General features: G+C 49.4%; 1 protein-coding gene and 1 pseudogene across 1 annotated transcript in view; both read right to left on the bottom strand.

The window, feature by feature from the left end:
- Positions 1–19,549, bottom strand: part of STK10 (serine/threonine kinase 10) — a 117,793-nt gene that overhangs the window by 43,091 nt on the left and 55,153 nt on the right. The window contains exons 4-7 of the mRNA XM_025867035.2: positions 18,355–18,504; positions 4,034–4,106; positions 2,652–2,846; positions 1,971–2,052 (exon numbers count right to left, since the gene is read on the bottom strand). Of these exons, the coding sequence (XP_025722820.1) occupies positions 1,971–2,052; positions 2,652–2,846; positions 4,034–4,106; positions 18,355–18,504 (500 nt within the window). The remainder of the gene's footprint in view (positions 1–1,970; positions 2,053–2,651; positions 2,847–4,033; positions 4,107–18,354; positions 18,505–19,549) is intronic.
- LOC112820551 (U4 spliceosomal RNA) lies at positions 4,464–4,587 on the bottom strand (annotated as a pseudogene).

Raw genomic sequence — 19,549 nt, 5'->3', positions numbered from 1 at the left:
GGGAAGCCAAGATCGGGAGGCCCCTACCTGTCACTCAAGGCCAGGGGACCTAGGGCAGGCCATGCTCCACCCTCCCCCACCCAGAAATAAAGAGGCACAAGGACAAAGCTGACAGCAGCCTAAGCCCTGAAGGCGTTTTCTTGATCTCAAGGGATCACTCCTTTCTTCTGCAACCCTTTCTGTCTTACACTAAGAATCCCCTGGCAGGACATTGTTTCCAACTATGTAACAAAAATTCCTGGCTCAGGCTGAGGCTCCAAGGCTGCCATGTGGAGATGGAGGACAGCTGGTCTCTTCCTGGTGGAATGTCCTGGATGTCCTAGAGGCCGGATGTAGCAGGCCAGGAGGTGCCTGCTTACGGGAAACAATTGGCCCCAGTTGGCTTGGAGCTTCTGCATCTGACAGTGATGGCCCACCCCCACCTCTGGCTTCCCCACCAAACACGGCAAAACCCAGGAAATGAGGCCTCTGCTACTCCAGACGTATCTTCGGTATCTTCACACTTAACCCTCACAAGGATCCAGTTAAGGGGGGGGGGGCGCTGCCATTATCCCCATTTCAGAGCAAGGACTGAGTCACAGAGAAGTTAAGCCAATCTTCCAGGGTCTCAGAGCCAATAAGCAGCAGAGCTGGGATTTGAACCCGGGACTTTACCACCTCAGTCCACACACTTCATCACTGTGTTGCACACGCCGGAGGGACGCGCTGGAGCCTGGCACCCGTGCCTGGCACACAGCACGTACTCAGGAAAAGTGGCTGAACGTGAACAAAGACTCAGTGCTTGGTGTGGTCTCTTCTTCCTTCCCTCCCGACACACATCAGAGCTTGTGAGTCACTTACGTGGAAGGACCACTGTGGGCAGGGTCTGGAGAGACGGCCCCTCCCCCAGAACCAAGGCCCACTTTCTCTCGGTCTCCCATCAGCGTTGACGGCACGGTGACAGCAACGGGCAGGCCTGAGGACAGCTGGGCGGGTGGTGCCTGCCTCTTTCAAAACACAAGGCACCAGCTCGGACAAAGGGCAGCTCCCAGCTACCTCCGATATTTCAAAAAGCTTCCAGGGAACCATCACCCCTTCTCCATGCGGAGGCCAGAGATTCCTCACACAGCAGCCAGACAGGCCCGTATAAGTGTAGGCTGGATGCTATGTCCCTCAACCAAACCCTCAGGGGCGCCCCACGGCGCACAAGTTCTGGTCTGGGCTTTCAAGACCCTATGGGACCCCACGCAACCTGGCCCTTCATGCAGAAAAGAGTGAGCATCACCTGCTGCGCCCCTTTGAAAGAAAGGCCTGCTTCTACCACTGGCCCTTAGCTGGCCGCTGGAAACCTCGGTTTGGGGAGGGGGTCCACCATGAACGGACAAGAGTGGCTTACTCTGCCTCAACTGTTTGCACAGACAATATGGTTCCCACTGAGCATCGCTTTCCTTCTGGAAGTCTGCATCCTGCTGCAATGCATCAGGGCAATGAGTGTACCAGGGGGCTATGTGTCCTCTTGGTGAGCACACACCCCACACCTCTCCAATCTCTGCCCTCATCCCTGGCTCCATGCCCTGGCCGCCTCGCTCCTCCCAATCATGCTCACGGACAGGTCTTTGCCTCAGCTCCCCAGCACCCCTCGCAGAGCCCCTGGCCCCCTCTGGGTGTCTGCTAAGAGCCATTCCATGCCCTCCTTTGATAGGAGAGCAGGCCCCTCGCAGGCCTCTGGCCTCCTGAGTTGTTTTCTTTCTCTCCATAGCCCTTGTCTCTCCTTGCCACGGGCACCTATCTGCTGTCTGTGGCCTGTCTCCCCCACTAGAACATAAGCGGTGTGAGGACAGGCTCTGGGGGAGCTTCCCTCACCACAGCCGCGCCTGGGCTGGGGAGGAACACACCCAGCTTCCAGGTCATGGGTGAGCTTGCCCCGCCTACAAAAGAAGGGCAGGGCAGAGGGGGCAGGCAGCCACCCCCAGGAGAGGGGAGCCACATACCTCCAGGAGCTGTGCAGCACTGGGCCGCGTCTCGGGGTTCTTATCTAGGGCTGTCTTCAGGAAGTCGCGGAACTCCACAGACCTGGGGGGTGGTGGGCACAGGTGGTAGCAGTCAGCTTGGAGTAGGGCAAGAACTGTGAAAATTCCCGAGTCACTGACTCCACTCTCCTGGGAGTCATGTGCTTCCCCAACACAGCCCTCAAAAGACAAAGGGCGCCTTCATGAGCTAAAACGGCGAAGGCGACAGGGCTTTCGAGATGATCTCACAGGAACATCGCTGTATAGATGGGGACATGAAAATCAGTGGAGCAGGGACCTGCCCAAGGCCACTGGCAAAACAGAGAAGCACTGGGGTTTAAGCCTGAGCCCTGGTTCCCAGCCCAGGGCTGTGCCACGTGGCTGCCAGGGCCCGTTTAGGCACTTCCTCCCAAAGTGGCATTCGCCTTATTGGATCCCACGGTCTGCTCGGATGGACAGCCCACATCAAGAGCACAGAGGACAGGTAAAGGCATGGAGGGCCCAGGTAGCTCAGAAAGGCCCGGAGTGTGCCTCAGTGTCCCCCACACGGGGCCTAGCAGGGACAGGAGAACCCTGGCCCTCCACCGGCCCAATCCCACCTGCCCCATGTCCCGGGCCCACTGGCCACACAGCAAACACCCTCGGGCTGGCCTTGCTCCTTACCACTTAGAAGGCGAGAGGAGAGTGGGGGGATCCGACTTGGCAATCTTGAGCAGGACCCGCATGGGGTTGAGCTCATGGTGCGGGGGCTCAATCTGGGCCATCTCAATCAGAGTGATGCCCAGGGACCAGATGTCGGCTTTGTAGTCATACGGTGTGTCCTTCATGGTCTCACACATCACCACCTCAGGGGCCATCCTGAACCAACCAAGGGACAACAGAGGGCTAAGAACCTGGCCTCCACAGGCACTTCTCAGAGACTCAGGGTCAGGGACCACCACAAGCCAATGTCAGAGGGTTGGCAGCACTCCCGAATCACGACGTGCATTAGGGTCCATCCCACTGTCTTCCTTACGTTGGTCTTCACCCAGAAAGATGCCTTCAGAGGGGTTCCACTGCCATGTCCGGCTGCAGTTCCCGATGCCTGCCACAAGATGGCAGCAACAATCCAGAACACAGAGTCCTGGGGAAGGGGTGGGTGCAGGCAGAGGGGAAGGTGCCAAAAATCAAGGGGGGGGAAAAGGGGGGGGGGCGGAGAGAATACAACAGTACAGACAGAAGGGATGGGAGAGAACAGGAAAAAGAGGAATAAAAGGGCAGAGAGAGAGAAAGAAAGGGTGAGTAATCAAGCAAGAAAGGAGTCTAACTCCCAAGTGAGAAGTAATGCACGTGAAACACAGAAAGTAATTAGATGTGAAACTGAAAGTGTTTTCGTGGTTTGTTTTTTTTTAAGTAATAGTTTTGGAAAAGGAGGAGACACAATGAACTAGAGAGGTCCAGAGAAACTCCACAGGAGGGTAGGAATTGTTCTTCTTCACAGTCCAGCCCAGGGCCTCCCATTCAATCTGTACTTGTTGAATTAATCAAGGATTGAACAATTTTCGGGGCGCCTGGGTGGCTCAATCATTAAGCGTCTGCCTTCAGTTCAGGTCATGATCCCAGGGTCCTGGGATCGAGCCCCGCATCGGGCTCCCTGCTTGGCGAGAAGCCTGCTTCTCCCTCTCCCGCTCCCCCTGCTTGTGTTCCCTCTCTCGCTGTGTCTGTCAATTAAAAAAAAAAAAAAAATTTGAACTATTTTCTAGGGGTTCCCGTTTAGATGTTCTTAATGGAGCACTTTCTATATGCATCTTCCCGTTTAATCCTCACAGCAACCCGTGAACCCTGATTTCGTAGAGGAGGAAACTGAGGCACAAGGGAGCTAAGCAACTTGGCCAAGGTCACAGCAGTCGTGAGTGGTATGGCCTGGGCTCAGACCCACTGAGGCTGGCTGACTCAGGAGCCCTGGCCCCACTCCTCTCTCCTCTACAGCAGCCAGAGGTCACCTTGGGGAGTCTGAGGTTCAACCTTTAGTCCACCATTCCCTTTCCAGAAACTGCACATCTCACCAGTAAGGCGTTCCTATGAAGGAATCTCGCTTTTGCAGAGTTTTCAGATTCTTGGCAGACACACCAAAGTCAGCTGCAAGACAAAAATCAGATAGAGTATTCGATGGACATTCCTCCACCCACAGCCCTGGGGTGTGAACTCAGAGACAGACGTTCCAAATCAACTAACAGATGCCATTTCTTACCTAGCAAATTTCTGATCATTAAAAATAGATCTACTGTTGTAAAGATATATAGAGACATGCACTTTCTTTCCTGCTAATGAAAGTATAAATTGAAGAGCCTTTCAGGGAAGCAGTTGGGCAATAAATCTAAAGAACCTTTAAAATATCCATACTCTTCTGATCCAGTAATTCCAAATCTAGATATTTACCCTAATGAAGTAATCGTAAACATAAAAATAGTATGCAGAATGATGTTCATCAAAGTGCTATTATAATAGTGACAAATTAAAAAGAACCCTAATTGTTTGGCTTTCAGGGAGTGATTTTAATCAGCAATAATTGTGCCTTGGCTAAACGTCACTGGCTATGATACTGCCTCTGCACAAAAGCTGAGGGGGTGTTTTTAAAACTTCTTATACACAATATATAATATATTCTGTCTTTTCCCAAAAGGATCTAAGATGGCGTGTCAAGCACACACACAAACACACACGCAGTAAGATAAACCAAGACACTGAGATGTAAGAAAGAGAAGGTAAACGCTAAACAACTGAACAGATGAAGAAAAGTGTGATACATGGGCATATGACAGAGTATTTTATAGGCATTAAAATTAGTTTTGAAGTATTTTTATTCAATATTTTAACACTGAATTATACATATTAATACACATCAATATTAGGGGCACGTGGGTGGCTCAGGGTTAAGTCCAACTCCTGATTTGTGGCTCAGGTCATGATCTAAGGGTCGTGAGATCAAGCCCCGCGCTGGGTGTGGAGTCTGCTTAAGAGTCTCTCTCTCTCCCCTTTGCCCCCACCCAAGGCAAAACAGAACAAAACAAAAATATCAATATTAAAACATTTAGTATGTATTTAATATATATTAATATTTTTTAAAGAGTATGTGTATTTTTTTAAGAGTTTATATATTAATATTTAACACGTATTTAAATGTTGCAATATTTAACACAATATTAAGATATTGTATTTAAATACTTTTAAGGTTAAGTAGGAAAGGGGAGGATACACAGTTGAATATATTGTATGGTGCTCTCCTCCCCCCAAAAAAGGGCGAATATCTACACGAATTGACTTGGAGGAAATACACCAACTTGCTAAACTGGTTGTGTATGGATCATGAGACTAGACAAGGTTTCTTATACTTCTCTCAATTCTTTAAATTTGCCATGATGAACAGGTATGACTTTCAGGACTCACATAAATAAATAAATAAAATGTATCTTTAAACACACACCCAAAACTACCAATCTTCCTTCACATGCCTACTACTACAAGAAGAATGCAATGCCACGAAGAGAAATCTCCAATTCTCCTGTCTTCAAGGGTAAAGTTTCTTTTTTTTTAATTTTTTTAAATAGAAATAAGCATATTTACTGTTATGTTTTTAAACAACATTCCATCTAGGAAGTCAACATAAACTTTTATGTGGCAGAAAAACAGCTAAGTTTCATCTTGATTAAAAAATAAATTCAGGGGGCGCCTGAGTGGCTCAGATGGTTAAGTGTCTGCCTTTGGCTCAGGTCATGATCTCTGGGTCCTGGGATCGAGCCCCTGCATCGGGCTCCCTGCTCAGGGGGAAGCCTGCTTCTCCCTCTCCCACTCCCCCTGCTTGTGTTCCCTCTCTCGCTGTGTCTCTCTCTGTCAAAGAAATAAATAAAATCTTTTAAAAAAATTAAAAATAAAAATAAAATAAATAAAAAATAAAATAAAATAAAACAAATTCAGGAGCAGGGCACCTGGGTGGCTCAGTGGGTAAAGCATCCGACTCTTGGTTTTACCTCAGATCATAATCGCAGGGTCGTGAGATTGAGCCCCCGAGTCAGGCTCCAGGCTCAGTGCAGAGTCTGCTTGGGATTCTCCCTCTCCCTCTCCCCTCCCTCTGCTCGTGTGCTCTCTCTCTAAAATAAATAAATAAAATCTTTACAAAATAAATAAATAAATAAAAATAAATTCAGAGCAAAGCAACACCTTGAGCAAACTGTGATGCTTAATCCAAAGAGAAGTTGCAAAGCTGCGTAACTACCAGCCCCCCCACCCCCACCCCCGGAAGCTTTTGTCTAGCTCTAGAAACGAGCTGGCCCGAACCACAGTTGAATAACAACTGCTGTCCTGGAAAGCTTGAATCAGCCACAGTTTGAAACCAGGAAGGAGCACAATGTTAAGAGCAGGGGCCTGGATACTAGAGAACCAGTTCCAGTCTTGGCTCTTCTATTTCACTGGTTCATTCACCTATTCATCGGGGTGCCATCCGGAGCCAGACATTAGTCAGAAGAGAACTAAGTCCTTGCCCTTGGGCAACTCAAAGTTTAGTGGTGGAAGCAGATAGCAATCAGACAAACACCAGTAAGTATCTAGTCCTGTGTAAAGGGTGGAAAGATAGGAGCAGGGAGATAGGAGAGTCTACAGTTAGGGAGGTGAGAGAGCGCAGGGAGGGAGGGAGCGCTTGGAGGAAGCACAGCTGAGTGCCGCCAAGCTATTCATTCATTCGACACATATTAACTGAACATCTATTATGTACCAGGCACTGTTCTAGGCACAGAGCTGAACAAAAATCTCCATCCTCGTGTGGCTTGTTATTCTAGCAATGAAAACAGGCCCTCAACACCCCCCACGTGATTCATGGTGGGAACAGGGCCGATGGGCGGCTATTTTAGACAGGAGGTCAAGATCTGGGGGAAGATATTTCCAGACAGGGATAACAAACTGGCTGAAGGGCCTGGAGGGGCAGGGCACCATGACTGGAGGGAGCGGAGGTAGAAGCTGATAAGGTGGGAGACAGGCAGGGGTCAGGACAATTAGCAAACCTCTGACTCTCAGTGCCCCTGTCTGTGATACAGGGGTGGCGACACCATTAGAACTACTTTGCAGGGTTGCCATGAGGATGAAATGACACATAAAGCACTTGGCTCCAGGCCCTGCTCCCGGTAAATGCTCTGTCCATGGGGCACGTGAGCCGGGAGAATTTTAGGCTGGGGCATTGCTGAGGCTCCTGCAAGTGGTCAGGAAAACTGGTCTCTGAGCCCAGTGCCGGCTAACTAGATAGCAGTTGTTCTGTGAGCGGATGACAGGTCTGGGGGGACCATCTGGCCCAGGGAGGGACCAACAGCTGCTGCAGGGGGAGGTACAAAACCAGGAAACCCAGATGAGAACCTGGCTCTGCAGCTGACTACCTGGGAGGCGAGGACAAGTCACCACCCCTCTGGGCTCCTGGGGAAGAATGTGGAGCCTGGCTCACCTCCTCCCTACAGGACCGCCTGGGGCCCACCTCCCCTGCAAACACCATTAATGGCTGGCACGTCATCCCAGGAAATCTTCTGGGAACAACAGTGACTGCCTCTCTCAAAGCCAGCTTCAGGCTCTCAGGAGGGAGCCAGGAGCTGCCACTCCCCGACCAGGGTCTCCAAGCCCCGCCTGAGAAGAAAGAGCAAACGCAGAAACCACCAACTTTCACAAGGACACACAGTTGGTCCCCAAGGCCCTTCCTTAGGCAAGAGCCCACCAGCTTTTGGGATAGCTGCTACTTCTTTCTCCCTTCCGCCCCACAAGACAGGGCCCACCCAGGCAGCCCCTCCCTGCAGCCCAGGGACCTCAGGCTCTGGGAATGTAGTTTGGGCCTCAGCCAATTCAAAGGGGTTTCCCGCAGGCAGTCTCTTCTAATAAAAATCTCCTCTCTCCTCCCATTTTACAACAAGAATCAGAAACAAGGGCAGCAGGTAGGTGGGGACTGTCATAAATTATCACGTCCATAAGGAAAGAGTCCATAGCTGCTCCCCCAGCACCGCATCCGGCACACGAAATACTGATAACGAAATACTGTTTCCAAATGAACCACCGAATACATGAATGGCCAGACCTTGCTAGACTACCTTTAAGTCTAGAAAAAAAGAACACTTGAAGAGCAGGCCGCTGCTGAAAAGGCTGTGACCAAGGTGGAATTTCAGGGTGAATGGATAGCTCCAGCTCCTGAGTTCACTGCTACTCAGCCTGAAGTCGCAGACTGGTCTGAAGGTGTGCAGGTGCCCTCGCTGCCTATTCAGCAGTTCCCTACTGAAGACTGGAGCACCCAGCCGGCCACTGAAGACTGGTCTGCAGCTCCCACTGTTCAGGTCACTGAATGGTCTTAAGCTGGTCTTCCACAAAGGCAAACAAAAATGGAAATAGAAATGGAAAAGGTCGATGGAAAATAAACAGTTTATAAAAGTAAAAAAAAAAAAAACACTGGCTTTTAAGAAATATGTTTGACAGCAATTCCCTTTCTAGAAATAGATCCTCCAAACCAGATGAGAAGATACATGGAAGCTTACAAAAGCATTGTTCGAAAGAGTAAAAAAATCGGAAGCTGCCAAGTTGTTGCTAGAGCTTGTCTGGCGAATGGTTAAATTATGGCACAGTCCAGCCGTGAACCACCAGGCAGCCCTTAAAACGAACGAGATTGCATGCGTGTGTACGAATTGGCATGTTGTCCCTAACATGTTGCCCTGAACATGTTGCTGACTGATCAACGCATATAATAGAAGGTAGAGTGTGATTCCAGCTGTATTTTAAAAGAATGATATACGCATACTGTGTGTCCATACACACCCCCACACACAGAACAGGCTCTGCGAGGTTACACGTCAAACTTCATAGTCACCACCTCCCCAGAAGCGGGATTTTGGTGAGCACACCAAGGGGGTCTTAACAGTTTTTAACTTCAGACACTTTTATTCTTTAAAATGTTTTTAATAAAGAGTACGTACTACCTTTCTGGTTTAAAAAGCTGAAATGCATGTGGTCAAAAATTTTTTAGGTTTGTGGGTTTTTGTTCTTGCTTTTTGAGTTAAAACCAGGTGGGAGCCAGGATGTGGTGAGAGCATTTCGCACTTGCCAGGGGGTGAGCTGCACACGCTGGATGAAGGGCACACTGGCCGCAGCTTAGTGACAAAACCCTGAAACGCTGCACACACCCAACCAACAGTTCTAACAAACACTGCTAGTTACTGAGAAGTGAGCAGGCATATATGGCACTGTGCAGACATCTGCGCATCCCTTAGACCCTCCTCTGCATATCATTTTGCATATCATCTGTATGTATATCCCTATGCATATCGTTTATAGCCATGACCCTTTGGGCAGGGAAAATTATTATCCCACCCCTTTTGAGATTTTATTTATTTGACACAGAGAGAGAGAAAGAAACAGAGAGTGCGAGCGAGAGAGCACAAGCAGGGGGAGCGGCAGGCAGAAGGAGAGGGAGAAGCAGGCTCCCTGCCGAGCAGGGACCTCGATGTGGGGCTTGAACCCAAAACCCCAGGAACATGACCTGAGCCGAAGGCAGAGGCTTAACTGACTGAGCCACTCAGGTGCCCTATCATTCCCCTGCAACAGATAAGAAGACTGAGGTTTAGAGACATTAAGGAACTTGTGGACCATCACCCAGCTCTAAGGACAGACATGATGCCAAGTCTGTCTCTTTACCACCATCCGGTCCTACCTTTCTGTGCACAGAAAACACACTGACAGGGAGCCTACGGGGTGCATTCTAGTAACTTTGGGAGTGACTTTTGTTTCCTTCTTTGTGGGTCTTATTCCAAACTGTCTGTACGACTATATCTATATATTTACTTATATATATGTTCTTCTTATTACCAAGGCAATGCTGCTCATCAAAAATTCAAATATTTACAGATGAGAAAGTCTCCATAATCCTGGCAGAGATAAACATTTATGAGTCTGCTGCATATAGCTCCAGATTTATATAAATAAAAAGTGTATGTATAAATAAAAATACTCTTTAAAAATGAGATCAGGTTAAACCTGCCATTTTGCAGCTTGTGTTTTGTCCCTTCACATGTATATATACATTTTGTAAGAGATTACACATTTTCTACAATTTAATTTTCAAAAGCTGAATTAGATTCCATTGTATGATAGTACCATAACTTAATTAATCCTCTACTGGAGTAAATTGGATCATGTCTCTTTTCTTACTGTTGCAAATACTGTTGCAATAAATATCATTGTACATATCTTCCTACACATGTGTAAATACCATGTATTACTTTTATAATAAAAAATTATGTACACAATATAAGAACTATATATTATACACATACACAGGGCTGTGAACTTAAAATGGATGCAGATAAGTAACAAAATCTCTCATCTGTCCTCTTAACTGTAGACCCCCCAAAGAATCCAAGACAAGAGGAGCCTTTTCCCAGATAATGCCAGGCCAGTTAAAGGCAAACTACTGTCCAGTAAGAGTTCTGTACCCCACCCCCTTCCATCCCGGACCCTCTACCCCAGGCCAGTGAGTCTGTAGGCCAGTGTGGGCAGGGAAACCCTGGAATTCTAGGTCTGAGAACCTTCTAGATGGTCCTCAACCAGGGGTGGTGCCTGTGTTCCAGGATGTGTTTGAAAGCGAATGGCAGGGAGCACCTGGGTGGCTCAGTCAGTTAAGCGTCTGCTTTGGGCTCAGGTCCTGGCATCAGGGTCCTGAGATCGAGTCCTGCATCAGGCTCCCTGCTCAGGGGGGAATCTGCTTCTCCCTCTGCCTCTATCCCTGCCCGCTGCTCATGCGCGTACTCTCTCGTGCGCGCTCGCTCTCTCAAATAAATAAATAAAATCTTAAAAAAAAAAAAAAAAAGGAAAAGGAATGGGGGCAGTCTGGTCCTCACAATGAAGAGGAGTGCTCCTGCCATTTAGCGGGAGAAAGCCAGAGACACTGCACCTCCTAAGGCAAAAACCGTCTCATCTAAAAGGCCAGCTGTGGCCCTGTGGACCAACACCAGCCAGGGTCCTCAGGATACCCACGGGGAAGCGAAGCCTAGGGAGGGTGTGGGGCCTGCTGACACTGAGGTGGGGTCGGGAGAAGGCAAAGGCTCTGCCCCCCAGCCCTGGAACCCCATGGGCCCTCTTCCTCTGGATTAGGGCGCCAGCTCATTAAGAGGGAGGCTCCCCCAGGGCACCCAAGTGACTTTTCTTAATTATCAGGACGTTCTGCTTTCCCAGGAGTGTCACAAAACGGTACCGGGCAGGGAAGCGAGAAGATTCTGTGATCTAAGACCAACTGCTTCATGTTTCTGAGCCTCAGTCTCCTCATCTATTAAGGCATCTTATCATCCAGCCAAATGGGAGGCTGACCCAACTGCTTGACTTCTCCGTTTCTATGTCCATTTTCTTCTGTTTTTTAGACACACGGGACCACTACAGAGGTCTTTATTTTCCAGCTCATCCCAGTCCACCCTCAGCCTCCTAGCCGCACTGCCTTCATTTGACCCTCTTCCCTCTCCTACATAAACCTTCTTCTGGTATTTTCTCCCCCAACCTCAATCACACATTCAGAACTTCGTTCTTGCTTCCAATAGGCTATGCCTGTCTATGGGGGACAATGTGTTTTTCAGGCCAGTACAAATCTTCTCACCTTCTGGAAACCCATCAATCCACCCCAACCACGCTGTTCCACGGACAGGAGGAGGGGATAGGGTACGCAATACTTCCATCTTGCTACCTGACCCCGCCCTCCTCAGGGACTACTACAAGCTGGGCCAATCAGAGAAGCCCTCCTTACTGGATCTCGTTGATTGGTCCAGAGCTCTGCACCCACGCCACGCTAAGCCAATCAGAGTCCTTCACTGGGATTATGGACTCAGACCTGAAATGGTGAGGTTCAGTTCGTCCTGTAGGAGGTGATGCTGAGAAAATTAAAACTAGCCCGAGCCCAGGAGCTTTGTGGAGGGGGCTGGTCTGAGAGCCTAACCAACATGCACAGAGAGACTGACCAGAGACAGTCTCCGCAGCATCTGTGTTCCAGGGTCCGAGTGCCCTGGATGCCCAGCTGTATCTCTTCACCATCACAGTTCCGTATATCATATACGCACATTTTCCTGTCTGTCTTAAATGCCTTAAATCACAGGAGACCGGTTCTTATCATTGGCGCCAAGAGTCTAAAAAAGGGTTATGGTTAAGCACATGGGCTCTGAAGCCAGATGTGCTATTCTGAAGCCCAGATGTGCCTCTTACTGGCTGTATGATCTGGGGTTAACCCCTTAAAAAAAAAAAAAAAAGCCAGATATCTCTCCTCTGTAAAATGTTATCAGTGGCCTTTGAGGACTAAATGAATTTCTACATATCAAACCCTGGCTCAGTTCACAGTAGCCAGAGTGAAAGAACCAGGACACCAGCCTGCCAGCAACACCACACAGGCATTCTGGGTTGGGGGTGAAGGTGGGGGGTGAGAGGCAGGTAACTTGGTCCTGCCAGCCCCACTTGCCAGGCCTCCTGTGCATCAAGGGGCCTTTGGGAATTAGGAACCCTGCAGTAATCATAAAATGTTAAAGTAATGGCGACGCCAGAACTACTGCTGATTTGAGCACCTACTATATGCCAGGCTCTGTGCTGGGCGTTTTGATTTTTAGGCCAGTCCAGACTAATGCTCGGAACTTGAGAGACCCCTAAAGTAAAATTCACCTCCCATTTTCAGAGAAGCACTGCTGGGGAGAGGAACAGGGTTTCTTTGGAGAACAGGGAACATTCTCTCTCATAGCAGCTTCTCTGAGACATTCCTAGGCTCAACAAAGACAGCTAACATTCTCCCACCTCTCTGACAGACATCTATGGATGCTTTGCATGCACTGTCTCACTAACTTGTCACACCAATTCTGTGAGATACGAACTATTACCACACCCGTGAGTTTGAGAAGTTGAAGCTCCAAAGGGTTAATTGACTTGCCCAAGGTCATCTAATGCAATGTGGCAGATCCAGGACAAGAACACAGTTCTTCAGACTTCAAAGTCCACCCCCCACTTCATATCCCAACTGTCTCAGGGCAACAGACACTCTTCCTTGCTCTCTCTGTACCAATGAATTCCCACCAGTCATCAAGAATTGCTTCACATCCACTCAGAGCTAGAACTTGTGCTTTACTTGACAACTATCAAATGAACCTCAGGAAGTCTGATATCCTTGACAGAAGTAAATATTTAACACAAGGAAGAAACAAAGTGCCTAGTAGCAGAGAGGGATGTAACACTGGGCCTCCCTGTGACTACACTTGTACACTTCACCCTACCGGCCACAGTAGCCCTGTGAGGTGGGTCTTGTTATACCCATTGCACAGATGAAGGAACTGAGGCTTGGATAAGTATGTTTCTCCAGCTCAAAGTGGCAGAGCCAGGATTTGAACCAGGCTTGTCTGTGTCTAAAGCCCATGCTTTGCTCAGCTCACCCTGCTGCTTCTCATTCTATTTCCACTCCAGGGAGAAGCAAAGACATTGTCTCCAGCAAGGTGACCCTCTTACTTGGGAGAAAAATCTGTTAAGCAATTCTCTTCTGCATCCCTGAGTTATATAAGGACATGGGGGGGGGGGTGCCCTCAGGGGCCCAAGACAGTCCCAAGATGCTTAGGAAGAGGCAGACCAACTGCCACCCTTTCTCCCAGGCCTCCTCCACTGCTCCGCCAGGCCGCAGATTCCAGGCCCAAGGGGGAAGGGGGATTTTCCAAAACAGAACAACAGGCCTCAGCAGGCCTGCACCCCATGGCTCCCAGAGCTCAGCGCAATTGTGTAAATACTCACACTCAACTCTCCTTGAACTTTTTTCCTTTTTAATTGGCTTCCTGGTTTTCTCAACTGCATATGCCAAGTCATTTGGAAACCCGATGCACCCATCTGCTTCTAGCACCCGCCCGCTGCTAGGCTCTGAGTGAGATTCTGAAGTCTGCTCAGCATGTCAGCATGCTCCAGATTTCGGGGGTGTGCAGGGGGGGGATGGCAATGGGAAATGAGCACCCCCCAAGGACATCTCAGCCCAAAGCTGCTGGGGCCCTCCCTCCATCTCTGTCCTGCCAGGGCTTCCCTGCTCTGACCGGCTGCTCCTGACCTGGGTTTGCTGTGTTCTGCCTCCTCCAAGTGGTAAATTCTTGAATGCTGAGCTGAAGGTTTCCCCCGAATCCCACAGAGCACAAGAGAGACTCTCTTCTCTGGCCCCCACATACTCCCTGAGCCTAAAGGCGGAGGCACTCCCCAACCCAGCCCCTCCCTGGCCACCCACACTCTACCCCTGAATGAGCCCGTCCATGGGCAGCTGTGAAGTCAGGAAGACCTGAGTCCCAGCCTTGCTACTACTTCTCAGTGTCCTCATCTGTGCTGGTATGGTCCCTCCCCTCCCCATCCCTGTCCAATACCCCTGGAGTACTGGAGTGCCGGGTTAAATGAAATAGCTAGAAAGAGCCTCCTCTAATGGCTGGCATCTAGTGGGTGCTTCAGAGCCCAATAAATGTGAGTTATTTTTATTATAAGTCCCCCCAAAATACCCTGCTGTTCCTCACCTCCATGCCCCTGCCCACTAGGCTCCCTCTTCCTGGACTGCCCTGCCCAATCTGGTTGACCTGGCAAATATCTATCTACCTTTCATAACTCAGCTCAAACTATCCTCCCACAAAAGCCTCCTCTAAACCCAAACGTCCAGGCCCAGGTGGAAGAACAGAGCACCCCTGTCCATACACGCCCTACCCCGGCACCGGTTCCCTCCCCAGCCCTGATGCTCCCACCTATCTCCCCACTGCCTGGGAACTCTGCCGGAGCAGGAGAAGGACTAGGGTCTCATTCCCCTCCTGGCCCAGCACAGGGCTTGGCACAGAGCAGACACTAAAGGAAACAACAGTAATTACAGCTGGCCTTTGCAGAGAGCTGACTACACATGCCTCTTCTTGTACTAGCCTCCCAACCCTCTGACAGAGGTTTTATTATCATTCTCATTTTACAGATGAGGAAATGGAAAAGCAGCATGGTTAAGTAACTTTTCCAAGGTCAAAGGCCTAGAGGCAGACTTGGGATTTGAACTCAGGACTCTCTGACTACGGAGTGCATGCTCTTAACCATTCCAGGTAAAAGAAGGACCAAGGAGGAGGAACAGCCACAAGGATGTGAGCTGAACCCCAGAAGGCACAGACCCTGCAAGTATCAGGGATGCTGGTCTTCGGGACATAGAACAGAATACAACCCTCCTGGTGCCTGATATGAGAAACTTCATACTACTGGTTTCAAGACAGAACCAACCCTACCCTCTGGACAGCAGAGCATTTCTAACAAGCTCCCAGGTAATGCCGATGCTGTCACCAACCGCCCTTTGGATACTGAGGGTCGAAGATAATGCTTATCAAAGTGTGGTCTCTCATCATCAGCTGCAAGTGGGAGCTTATTAGAAATGCAAGTTCTGGGGTGCCTGGGTGGCTCAGTCGTTAAGCGTCTGCCTTCGGCCCAGGTCATGATCCCAGGGTCCTGGGATCGAGCCCGGCGTCAGGCTCCCTGCTCAGGGGGAAGCCTGCTTCTCCCTCTCCCACTCCCCCTGCTTGTGTTCCCTCTCTCGCTGTGTCTCTCTCTGTCAAAGAAATAAATAAAATCTTTAAAAAAAAAAAAGAAAGAAAGAAAGAAAGAAAGAAATGCAAGTTCTGAGGCACCTGGGTGGCTCAGTTGGCTAAGTGTCCGACTCTTTATTTTGGCTCAGGTCATGATCTTGGGTCATGGGACTGGGGCTCACCAGCAGGCTCCATGCTCAGCACAGAGTCTGCTTGAGATTCTCTCTCGTCTCCCTCTGCCCACCCCCACCCCTGCACTGGCCCTGGCTCGTGCTCTCTAAATAAATAAATACATAAATACATAAATTTTTTTAAACGATTTTATTTATTTGTCAGAGGGAGAGCACAAGCAGGTGGTGCAGCAGACAGAGGGAGAAGCAGGCTCCCCACTGAGCAAGGAGCCCGATGCAGGACTTGATCCCAGGACCTGGGGATCATGAACTGAGCCAAAGGCAGACACTTAACTGACTGAGCCACTCAGGCATCCCAATAAATAAAATGTTAAAAGAAAAAAAGAAAGAAGTGCAGGTTCTGGGGCGCCTGGGGGGCTCAGTCAGTTCAGCATCCAACACTTGGTTTCAGCTCAGGTCATGATCTCATTTTCAGGGGTTGTGGGATGGAGCCCTGCATCCAGCTCCACCCTCAGCAGGGAGTCTGCTTGAAGATTCTCTCCCTCTGCCTCTCCCCCCACATGTTCTTTCTCTCTCTCAAATATTAAATAAATCTTTAAAAAAGAAAAGAAAGAAGAGAAGAGAAGAGAAGAGAAGAGAAGAGAAGAGAAAAGAAAAGAGAAAAGAAAGAAAAGAAAAGAAAAGAAAAGAAAAGAAAAGAAAAGAAAAAAGAAAAGAAAAGAAAAGAAAAGAAAAGAAAAGAAAAGAAAAGAAGAAAAGAAATGCAAGTTCTTGGGCCAGCCCAGGCAGAAACCCTGGGGTTACACCCAGCAGTCTGAGTGTTAGGAGCCCTCCAAAGGACTAAAATGCATTAAATATGAGAACCTACCAGTCTTGCATACATTTTTTAAGGCCCAGCCCTACCCTTTGAGCATCAGCTCAAAGCACACATGGAAGTGAGTGCGGTGATGAGGGCCAGCCCTGAGAAGTAAACCAGTGGCCCTGGGATCAGCCCTGGCTCTGTCCTTGCTTAGCTCTGTGACCCAGGGCAGGTCCCCACCCTGTCTGAGCCTCAGAGGCCTCAAAGCAAGGATGCTGGGAGCTGCCCTCCCGTGGTACAAGATGTCCTTGATACTGTTAACATTCTGTTCCAATCCCCATGCCTATCTCTGGAGTTCTCCATCACAAAGACTCAACACCGGTGCAGTTTCTTGTCATAAATCTTGACATAATTCAAATGTTCCTTAAAGCCACAGAGGTTCCACTAGAGGAACCACAATAGTGACGCTCCTATGTTGGAAGGACAGGGTTGGGGGAGGGGGGGCCAGTGCAGATGAATGAATGATTTAGCTGCCAGGAAGGAGTTTCTAGAAAATAGAGTAGAATGCAGTCAAACTGGTAAACAAGAGAGTATCATCTCTCTGCCGTTAACACCACTCCCCAACACCTCTCTGTCTTTACACCCTTCTACCGGCAGAGACGCAGAGCTGACGTGTGATGACGACCAGTGCCGACATCTAGATAATGGGATTGGAGGTACTTCCCGGCTCTCCCCTCTAAGCCTTCCTGTACTGTGTAAATTTTGTATAAAAAACATGTATTATTTTTTCATCAAACAATAAAAATCATTACTTAAGAAACAGCATGATAAGCATATTATTTATCAATGCAGGAGGAAACGTGAGAAGAGTCAGAAGGGTCGTCCACTAGAAGCGGATGGAGAAAGAAGGTGGTGGGAGCAGAGGAGGCGTGTGTGTGTGTTATTTTGGTTTAAAAAAAAAAGAAGTATGAAAAACACAAAGAACTTCTGACACCTGCTACAACATGGATGAACCTTGAGGACGTGATGCTGAGTGAAATACACCAGACACCAAAGCACAAATGACTACACTTACATGAGGTCCCCAGAGCGGTCAAAATCAGAGACAAAAAGCAGAATGGAGGTTACCAGGGGCTGGGGCTCAGGCTGGGGGTTAGTGTTTAATGGGGATGGTGTTTCAGTTTGGGATGATGGAAAGTTTCTGGAGATGGATGGTGGTGATGGTTGCCCGACAACATGAATGTACTTAATGCCCTGGAACTGTGCACTTCAAATCTAGATGATAAATTTTATGTTATATGTACTTTACCACAATTTTTTTAAAAAGCTCAAGGAGAGAAGAGACATGAAAACAAAAAAGGTGTGTTTTGATATATACGTCTTGATATCTGTGAATGGAAGCGGATTTGTCCCTCTGTCCGTCACACTCACTCAAATTCTCTCCATTGGAAGCAGGAGCAAAAGGGCACAGACCAGCGCCTCCCACGGCGCATGCCAGCCTCATGGGCAGGATCACTGTGTGGCGAGGGGCTGCCCTGCACTCTGCAGGATATCGAGTGTCCCTCGCCTTTATATACCAGATGCCAGGAGTCTCCCCTGCCCCTAGTTGTGACAACCAAAGATGGCTCTAGACATTGCCAAACATCCCTGGGGGACAAAATCACCCTCAGTTGAGAACTAGTGGGTCAGAATGAGCCAATGGTTACGGTCTGCGTTCTGTGGCCCAGGACAGGTAAGACACCCTGGGCCACCATAAGAGTGAAGATCCCACACACACCCCCTCCTGCCCACAGAGGCCGGGCTGACAACCCCCAGGCAGACACTGTGGTGGTCTGCCTTCCCATCTTCCCCCCACAGACACCCCTTACCCAGCCTGATGTCTCCCTCGAGGGTCATCAGTACGTTGCCAGCTTTCAGATCCCTGTGGATGATCTTCTTGCCGTGCAGAAAGTTGAGGGCTTCCAGCATCTGGCGGCAAACCACTTGAATCTGGGGCTCCGTGAGGCCTCTGTCTAGCTCTGGAAACAGGGGAGAACCACTGTCAAGGCAGCACACACTCACTGCATTCAGGCAGGCTAAATGTCAGGCTCATGCCAGGTACAAGAAATACAAAAGCCCCCAACATCCCTGAGCACTTACCATCTACCAAGTTCACTTCCAAGCACTTTCCATGTTACCTATTTTGTCCTCATACTAACACTATGGAGCAGGCACAGTTATTACCTCAGCTGACAGATGAAGAAGCCAAGGTTGAGAGGTCAGCCCACCTGCTCAAGGTCACACAAGTAGAAATTCACAGATCTTAGATTCAAGCCAGCCAGTCTGCCTCAGAGGTCAGGTTCATAAACAAAACCCCTCCAAGAGGCCAAGACCCATTCTGCAAGCAGGCAATGGGTGACATTCACTCCACGTCAGGCTCCACGCTTGCTGCAGGGACACGGAGAGGGGCATGGGAACGGCGATCCATGCTCGGAATAGAGTGGGATTTGGGTGGGGGCTGGGAGCGGGCAGGATGGGCAGCAAGCCCTTCTGCCTGGGAATTAGCAGGCTCCCCAGAAGGGCATTCAGGCTGTGTCTTGTAGGAAGAACAGGTGTTTGAGAGGCGAAAAGTGGGGCAGGGCATTCCAAGTTATTCCAGGGCATTCTAGGTCAAGGAAGCAACAGCAGCAGAGGCGTGGAGGCTGACACGGGCTGGTGTTGAAGCAATGTGTGCTGGCTGGTAGTAGAGCTGGAAGGTGAAGGGCTAGCGGGAGGCTGTCATCAAGAGCCTCTGTGTGCTGGTCAGGGAGACACACGCACGCTGGTACATCCCAGTGTCTGCTTACAGATGGCGGGGCCCCTCTCTGAGCAGGTGGTGGGGGCTAGCACAAAGAGGAGTTTTCTACACAGGGGGCACCGCATGTGCAAAGGACCCTTTTTGACTGAAGGGGAAGGATGAGGGGAAAGCGAATCGAGGTCAGAGGTCAGAGGTCGGAAGGGCCTGATCGTGCAGGACCTCGCAGGCCATCTATGAAGGCTACACTTTCTCTGAAACACAGTTGGCAGTCCAGGAGAGGCTCGAAG

Source organism: Callorhinus ursinus, unplaced genomic scaffold (genome assembly GCF_003265705.2).
Source record: "Callorhinus ursinus isolate GAN/ISIS: 27379988/994484 unplaced genomic scaffold, GSC_fseal_2.0 scaffold3, whole genome shotgun sequence".
Classification (NCBI taxonomy): domain Eukaryota; kingdom Metazoa; phylum Chordata; class Mammalia; order Carnivora; family Otariidae; genus Callorhinus; species Callorhinus ursinus.
Note: the sequence above shows the minus strand (reverse complement) of the source record. Positions and strands in the feature narration are given on the sequence as shown.